The sequence below is a fragment of the Diadema setosum genome, chromosome 14 (genome assembly GCF_964275005.1).
Source record: "Diadema setosum chromosome 14, eeDiaSeto1, whole genome shotgun sequence".
Taxonomy (NCBI): Eukaryota; Metazoa; Echinodermata; class Echinoidea; order Diadematoida; family Diadematidae; genus Diadema; species Diadema setosum.
The window spans coordinates 15,943,189-15,952,172 of record NC_092698.1 but is presented as its reverse complement, the minus strand read 5'-3'; the positions used below and the strand labels follow the sequence as shown (position 1 = coordinate 15,952,172).

At 37.3% G+C, this 8,984-nt stretch overlaps 1 protein-coding gene and 1 non-coding gene across 2 annotated transcripts in view; one reads left to right on the top strand and one right to left on the bottom strand.

Moving 5' to 3' along the window:
* Window positions 1-404: 404 nt before the first annotated feature.
* The window catches only part of LOC140237425 (glutamate decarboxylase 1-like), a 50,751-nt gene continuing 42,171 nt past the window's right edge, over window positions 405-8,984 (bottom strand). The window contains exons 10-15 of the mRNA XM_072317347.1: window positions 8,694-8,772; window positions 4,444-4,593; window positions 3,894-3,943; window positions 2,855-2,909; window positions 1,677-1,766; window positions 405-590 (exon numbers count right to left, since the gene is read on the bottom strand). Of these exons, the coding sequence (XP_072173448.1) occupies window positions 405-590; window positions 1,677-1,766; window positions 2,855-2,909; window positions 3,894-3,943; window positions 4,444-4,593; window positions 8,694-8,772 (610 nt within the window). The remainder of the gene's footprint in view (window positions 591-1,676; window positions 1,767-2,854; window positions 2,910-3,893; window positions 3,944-4,443; window positions 4,594-8,693; window positions 8,773-8,984) is intronic.
* Window positions 5,859-5,931, top strand: Trnat-cgu (transfer RNA threonine (anticodon CGU)). Its single transcript has one exon. It is a non-coding gene; the product is annotated as a tRNA-Thr (tRNA).

Here is an 8,984-nt window from a genome sequence, read left to right as displayed (position 1 = left end):
CATCGCAAGGCAGACATTTTATTATGTAATTTGGTACGCAGACAAATAAAATTAACATCTTCCAAGTAAAGCACACATGTCATAAAGATTACTTATTTTCTCCGCTGACATTTACTTGATCGTATATAATGCAAATGTTTGTTATTAAATAAGCAAAGTCTGCATCCCCTATTCTGGATAGTTCAACATGTTTCCAACTAAAAGCAACCGAGCACCGAACGGCGTTAAAGTCTCCGCCACCGAATTTGCCAAACTCTTGAGTAATATTGAATGTGGCTCTATTCACACCTAACTGAACACGCCAATATGACCACAAAGTTCGTTGACTTTCGAAAAACGGGGGAGGGGGATGAGGATGGGAAAGAGGGAAGATGATTGGACGATTCCTCGATGACGTTGTACTTTCACTCTTCCCATGTGATTTGCTTCCCAAGCCTGTCAATCTCGTCGAGAAGGAAGTCGATGTCACTCTTTGTCGAAGCCGGATTCGAGACAATCATCCTGAAGAAGTTGACTTTGTTTCCCAGCGGCTGGTATCCAACCATCACGGTGCCTTTGTTCATCATCTTGGCCTTAATTTCAGGAGCAACCTTTCACAAAGAAAGACACTGCAATCATTTCCACATTCTCTGTACCAAAACAATAATCTCTCGGTTCGGGAGTATCACACACAACCCATTCCTCCCCATACCTTGCAAATGAAACCATTCGTTTATGAAATTAGTGAAGTTTAGTTTAATCCCGGTTGTGAAAAAGACGCTAAGAATTACTAACCGTCTTGAAATCATCATCATCTGGAAGTAATGTGTAACATGGAAAGGCATATAGTTACAGAGAGTCTAACAACATCGACATCGTGCTTTTTGATTAGATCTTCTAAACCGTCCGTCATAAAGACGTGAAACATAGTCCAATTTCTGCATCATATCACCTCCTCTGGGACAAGTTTCGAATGCACGATATATTTTGTAGACCCTGGGACAATTATTTGCTACTTAACTTACTTAATTGTGTGTACGTGTGCTTGTGTGCGTGTGTGTTTTTCAAACATCCTAAGAATATAATATTTCTCGTCTGGTAATCTGATGAAGATTTTTTTCCTCTTTTTGGCCCAACCGCGGATATGCTCTACCCTTTAAAGGAATGGTGTAGTATTGGTTGAGGTGATAATTCAGCTTCTAACTTTTTACGAGATACTTAAAAATGACTTTATGAAATATGAAAGAGCATACAATTCAAAGAGGCAATCAAAGTTCTATGTATATGAAAATTGGTTTTGAAAATGACTGAGTTATCCCAAAACAAAGCGAAACAAAGCGATCCTAATATAAAGGGTGGGTCCCACCTTTTATCAGGATCACTTTGTTTTGGATATCTCAGCCATTTTAAAACCAATTTTGATCTAATAAACTTTGAAAGCCTCTCGGAATTTATGCTCTTTCATGTTTCAAAAGATGTTTATCATTATCTCAAAAAAATAATTATCGAAAAACGTTGGAAACCTGAAGCCCCATCTCAGCCGACACGTTACCACCCCTTTAACCTAAGAAATGTTAACCTCTTCATCAAAGCTGATGACACGAGAGTACTGGACTTCTGAGTTTGAGCATTTAGTTAATACAAAATGCAAAATCAAAATCATTATTGACAATCGATTGCAAAACTCCGAGGAATACCTTGTGAAGCTTTAGTTGCTTTTCTCGGCTTGATTCCATCTCCCGTAGGCTTGGCGGAAAGTACCAGAAGCACACGTTGGTCAACTCGGGCTGTTGCGGTGGAGAGAGAGCGAGAGTGAGAGAGGGAGAATGGACTTGAAAGAGAGGGAGGGAGGGGGTTCCAGTATGGTGACGGAAAGAGAGCAGGTTGGGGATACAACATGATAGATGCAGTTGTAATTATTCTTTGACATCTTTGTCACATTCAGAAATCTTCCAAGCATATATGGACCAGAATTTAATCCGGGCATCAGACACTCCGATTCTTTGTCTTTTAAGACACAGTTAGATATTACAGCATTAGATGCGATATATTTCTTGTACTCATCAATAGATACGGCAATAAATTCTATGTAGTTTAGTTTGAGGGAATAGCCAGTATTTTTGTATCCATGTGTTCTATCTTGACCATCAAACTTTATTACATGATGACATGATTAAAATCTCATTGCACATATAATTATATTCCCGCTTCTCTGTTGGTGAGTACGTGTGTGTGCGTGTGCGTGTGGCGTCCTAGAAAGACAAACACCTAATTAATGGAGGCAAAAGGATTAAGAGATATCATGATGACAACAAAGAACAAAACACTCTAAATCAAGTGAAACGTGGCGGGCTCAGTATTTCGCGAAATATTTCTCTCTTTTTTGTGTATTCTATTCACGACTGGCAATATCTAATTGACCATGTTTACCGAGTACTGTCTTACTGATGATGCATATTCACCACGAACCGAACACACGATTTTATTTCAGCCCAACAAAATTTGCAATTGCTACTCCACGAATACAGAACTTTGTTTTTGTTTAATATGTGAAACAGAAAGTATTGAAAATACGAGGGGCTAAGTAGAAATCAGATAAAAGATACAAATGATCACATATAACTAGATTCAATTATCATATTCAATTTTCCCTCATACTGGAGTCCGTTTGATGAATGTAATCTATAAACTAATTACCGCCGACATTCTGAGAGTTGGGTAACATGACTATATGTATGCGGCGAGTGCTGTTGTGTTTAGATTAACGAGATTAACCCTTTGTGCGCCAGGGACTTTGGACAGTGAGTAGGTGTATACAACACTACAGGGATTTATGTGCTAATCGGCACTCTAAGCACATAAAGGGTTATCGTACCTTCTCATACACCAACTCGAAGCCCTCCTTGGCTTTTACTCTGTCGACCAGATACCTGTGGAATAATAAACAATCGAGCGACCGTTTATGAATCTAGCAAAATAAAACTCAATCATATCTGATGATTTGAAATATAGGTTACGCCAGACAAGAGAGGAAATCGCGAGAATTGCATAAAACATTATAAATATGTATTGCTGCAGAAGCTCGGGGTATTATCATCCGATGTCAAATACCAGTCAGCGATTGTATTTTTTATGTTTATAAGGCATTAAACGTGAGTATGCATTGCAAAGCTATACAAAAAAAAAAGAACGACCGACGGTTAAAAGTACTATGTTTCCAGAGTATTTCGACTAACCATCGAATGATAAAGGAGGTGGCGTTTGTCGTTAACAATGACAATGTGCAGAATGTTCTAGTTCCTATATTCTGTAAAGTTCGGATATGGGAAGGTTACAACTCTTTCGACCTCATCACAATAAAATATCAATCCCTTCGGATAAAACATTGGGCATATTCCTTCTCCATCAGTCATCGATTTATGAAAGTTATTTTATTTCTAACTTACAGGATAGGATCCACCTATATTTTATGAAAACATCAACTTTCGAATGACTGTCTGATGTCATTTGGCCTTGAGGAATGCGTTGTATCGTAATATTGCATGTAATATTAGTTATACAATTTGTAGATTTGAATAGGCTACAGAGAGAGAGCGCGATGAAGAGGGGGGGGGGGATAGAAGAAAGGGATGAAAGGAGAGCGATCGTGGAACAGAGAATTCATCAAATTAAAATCAAATATGCCAATCGTAATAGATGGTTACATATTCAGCTTATCAATTTCTCATGTAAACAATTGTATCGGCTCGACCGTGATCCTATTTCTACTTCAAAGATATTCACAACCTAATATGCAGTATGCCTGTGTATACTTTGATAATATGTCTCATATACATAATCATTCTATGATACACACACACACACACACACACACACACACACACATGAATGCAAGTTAATATCTCACAACTTACTGTGCTAGATCGAAAAGTTTGTTGACCTGTGTCTCATATCCTCTTGTTCCCTGTACAAAGAAATAAACTTGGTTAATAATTTAGCACGTTAACCTCTCTATTATTCATCTATTTCTCGGTTGTTCATCTGTGACTAGAGATTATGTTTCTTTCTGACGAGAAAATCCATGTTTTACCCGTTGGTGGAAGAGAACATTTTTTTTTTTTTCCCCAAGCGTTTTTTTTTTTTTTTTTTTTTTTTTTACTCTATAGATCGTAGGGTCTATAGAGTATCATAGTGTGATGTAATAGTCATTCATCACCATAGAAATTGGTTTGAAACAACCTCACCTGGCTTGATTATCTGTAAACACTACTGATGCTAACCATGCTGCCCCTGGTTCCAACCCGATCTATAGTAAATGTGGCATTATCACTCTGTTACTCTACGAACATAACGTCAGAGGACCGTATCCACGTACATCGAAATAACCACGGACATAAACAGACATAAACGCTAAAACTAAGCGAAAAAAGGGGGGCATACCAGTCCTGACCAGCATCTTAATACCTTGGATCGCCAAGTCAACCAGAGCTTGAATACGTCCACGTGGCGCCCGCACTGAATCGTCTTGTCGCCCGTATCGAAGGACACGTCGTAATGCTTGTCCTGCTGGAACAGATAGGGGGCGCGCATCGAGTTACAGTCCTCAAGCAGACCCTGTGACCGATATGTTTGTTTCATGCAAAATAAGAGCGAGAGAATGAGAGAGAGAGACACAGACAGACAGAAAGACAGCAGACGGACAGACAGACAGAAATGGGAAGGTGTGTTGGCAAAGAGAAAGAAGTTTAATTTCGAATGTAATTAATGATCATCTACTCATGCATAAAATATGAACATGTTTATTCATGTACACTAATAATCTGAAGTGTGCTTTTTGAAATGAAAGTTGTTTACAGGGAAGCATTTATTCACATGATATTTGGCCACAAATGCCTGTGAAAATAAAAAAATGAATGCAGACGCTGTTTCTCTGTAGAGCAATGGAAGAAATACACTTTAATCGAAACGAAATTAATGTCAGACAAACAAATCACTCATCATAATGTACAAGTAGAGCATTGGAGAATCATGATGTTGAAAAGTAAATCAGGCATAACATGACTTTACCATCATCATAATTTGTTTTTTCTTTTATTTCAGCATGACGAAATTAGAAAAAGTTTACCACATGCTTATTATAAAGTTACTACCTACCCCAAACCCTCCTCCCCCAAAAACAAACAAACAAAGAATCAAATGAAATATTTTTTTTTTTTAAATGGCCAAGAGAAATAAGCCAGTTCGCAGTTCCCCTTTGCGCATAAGCAGAAAAAGTTTATTCGTACCAACAGGCGCGTTAGTTTTTAAATTCAATGAGATAAGCATTTGTGATGGAATGATTATTCATGCAATCCCTATAAATGGTGCTTGCCAGCATATCCACCTGACAGAAAAAATGGTATTTGGTAATATCGATAGAAAGAGATTGTTTATACATTCAGTGCAAAGTAATGAAATGGATGCTTTTCCAAGTGTTATTTGACGGATCATTCTGGCCATCTGGTCTACACAAGTTCATTCTTTGTTTGAACAGGATTGATGAATCCATAATTTCTACGTAAAGCCTTTGCGCTGAAAACGAGTGCAGTGCCCCTAACCGACTGAGAAAAGAAAAAGAAAGGTTATTCGTACCAATGTGCCCATGAGCTAACTCCGAACTGGCTTATATAATGCTTCCCAGGCTGCCTTCAAGGCTATTTCTTTATATATTCACAGAAAATATATCAACAACAATGTATTATTATTTACTTCAAAGGAATATTCACTATTGAATACATACTGTTATACCTCAACTAAGAAAATGCGCCATATTAAGCTCGCAACTGCTGGGTAAACTAGCCTTAAACAATATTGATAAGTATTCACACTGCGCCATCAAAGGCCTGGTGGCCAAGTGGCTACGGCGTCTGTCTCGTAAACAGAAGATCAAGGGTTCGAATCCCTTTCAGGCCTATTTTTTCATTTACTTTTGCTCTTCTTTTTGCAACATGATATCATGCAGTTTTGTTTGTTTGTTTGTTTGTTTGTTTGTTTGTCTGTTTGTTTGTTTGGTTGGTTGGTTGGTTGGTTGGTTTTCTGTCTGTCTGTTTTGAGATAAGATACAATAAGCCAGTTCGAGGTTCCACTTTGAGCATGAGCAGAAAATGGTAATTTATATCAGCATAGCATGTTGGTTTTTAAATTCACTGAGATAAGCATTTGTGATGCAATTATTATTCAAGTGATCCTTATAAGTGGTGCTTGCCACCACATCCACCTGACAGCAAAAGTGGTATTCGGCAATATCAATAGAAAAAAAAATCGTTAATACATTCAATGCAAAATAATGAAATGGATGTTTTTCCTAGTGTTGATTCCCGGATTATTCTGGTCATCTTGTCTACGCAAGTTTTGCTAAAAACACACTTATTTATGTAGGCCCAAATTATTGGAATTCTTTGAATCATCACATAAAAAACGCTCCATCCATATATTCTTTCAAGAGGAGACTGAAGTCTTTTTTATTGCAATCGTATGACTCTACAATACTGAATTAACCTTTTGGCCTTTTTTTTCTTACATACTGACTTGCTCACTTTGTCCCCTCTTTGAAGAATTAATGGTTTGTTGTTTTTTTTTTTTCCTGGATGTTTGCAATGTTGTCATCTTTGTCATTTTGCCCATAGCGTCTAGAAGTTGACTTTCCGTATGTTACTCCTGTTCACATGTCCCTCTATTTTCTATTTTCTTGTCTTTCTTTCAGGCGTCAAAATATTACTTTTCCCCACAACTATCTTCTGTTTCTCTTGGCATGCTTCTGCCGAAGATCGCTGTTTCTGTTTATGTTTATGTTTATGTTGTTTCTGTTGTCCTGTACTGTTCCTGTTTCTGTTTTGCGTTCTTGTCTGCTATTTTGTCTTCAGTTCGTCAGTCTCGTTCACCCCGTTTTGTCCTGTACAGTCTTTTCTTCAGTAGTTGTCTTGTTGTCTAGTCCTGTTTCATGTTTGTTCGCCTCCATGAAATTATTTTGTTAATCTAATTTTCAGTGGGCTTCCAGACTTCTTCCACTTTGTTATTTTTTGTATCTACGATGATTCAATTTATCTTTTCATCGATGTTCTTCTCCAGAGGGGCCCACATACTACAAGCTCTGTCTTTTTAGTGGGTCCCTCCATTTTTCGCACTTAAAGCATCGGTATACATGTACCTCACTTTGATCACTTCTGTTTCTTTTTTACTATACAATGTATGATTACTATAGGTCCTCATTGTTATTGTCTTTTTCATTTCACTATGTTCTACTTAAGTTATTCTCTGTTATTAAATGAAGTGAAACATACGTTCTGTCGAAAAATGAAATAAACTTTGAATTGAATTGAAAAAAGAATACTTTGTTTGAACATGACGGAAGAAATCCGCAAATTGCTACTTCGGGCAAGTTTATACATTTTGTCGCTTTGAAAACGAGTGAAGCGCCTAACCTAGTGAGAAAAAAAGAAAGGTTTGAACCCATGTGCACATAAGTTAACTTCAGACTGGCTTATTGTATTGCCATCCAGTACTCCTGAACATCGAGAGCTGTAATGATATGGTAATTTGACATTTTGTGCTTTTTCATTTACTGTGAAATATTTTTCTCCAAATCCCGATAATGTGATTTCCATATAGAGTAGTCAAATCTCAGATATATATCCGAATTATTTTCTGCAAAAGTGGTCCCTCAATTCAATCCTACCCTATCCTTTTTCCTAATCCCTATCTCCCCGCAGATGTTAAGGGTTATAAACTCTTTGAGTCATGTTTCCTTTTGCAGCGACTCCATTTCCTGCTGGCATATCCGTGGGCTCAACAGATAAACTTCCATTTTACCGAAATAAACGAGGCCGGGGTCTCGCATACACACACACACACACACACACACACACACACACACACACAGAGAGAGAGAGAGAGAGAGAGAGAGAGAGAAATTCGTGGCCAAGAAGGTCTTCGAGTAGAAAGAAATCAATACATGATGTAAATTATATATTTAATAACATGGTAGGAAATCCGGTTTTGGTCGAAAATTTACCAGTTGCAACTACTTAGTATTGCACACAAATCTAGATTGATATGACACGGATGATATACAATCTCTTCTATTTGTGTATTCATTTTAGACAAGATTTAGTGAAATTAATTTATGGGGGGGAAGGCGTAGACTGAAGTGAGGTTCCTTTTTTACCCTCGTCACTGCTATTTGCTAACTAATTTTTTTTTTTATTACATGTATTACATATCAATGACATTTTAAAGGAACTTTACAGTACTGGTTGAGGTGAGGATTCAGCTTGTAACGTTTTGTGAGATATTTAGAAACCACTCTACGAAATGTTAAAGAGCATACAATATTCTAAGGGGAATCAAAAGCTTATTTGATGAAAACCGGTTTTTGAAATGACTGAGGTATCTAAAAACAAGGAAAAACAGAGAGGTCGTGGCCTGTCAATCTCATTACGATCGCTTTTTGTTTTTGATATCTCAGCCATTTTAAGTACAATTTTCATCAAATAAACGTTGAATCCTTCTTGAAATTACATGCTCTTTCATATTTCATAAGAGGTTTTTCATTATATCACCAAAAAAAAGTGTTATAAACCTGAATCCTCACCTGAACCAGTACTGTACTGTCCCATTAATATGGAGATTATGAGAAGGTTAAATAATACAAGTTCGAGCTGATAATACAGACGTACGTCTTCTTTGAGTATCACAGCAGCGCATTGCAAAGTGATTCCCATCATCTTGTGTGGATTCCACGTCACAGAGTTAGCCCTACGAAAACAAGGAGAGAAACGGAGAGACAGAAAAGAGACCGAGGCAATGATCATTGTTTTATGCGGAACGAAAATGGAACATCGAACAGGAAAGTTTGTTAGATTGAACATGCCACTAATACCAATTTTTTATTCTGTTACAACACCAACAAAGTTAAATAACTATTTCTACCACAATGTCATGGATGCTATCATCCCATTACATCCTAA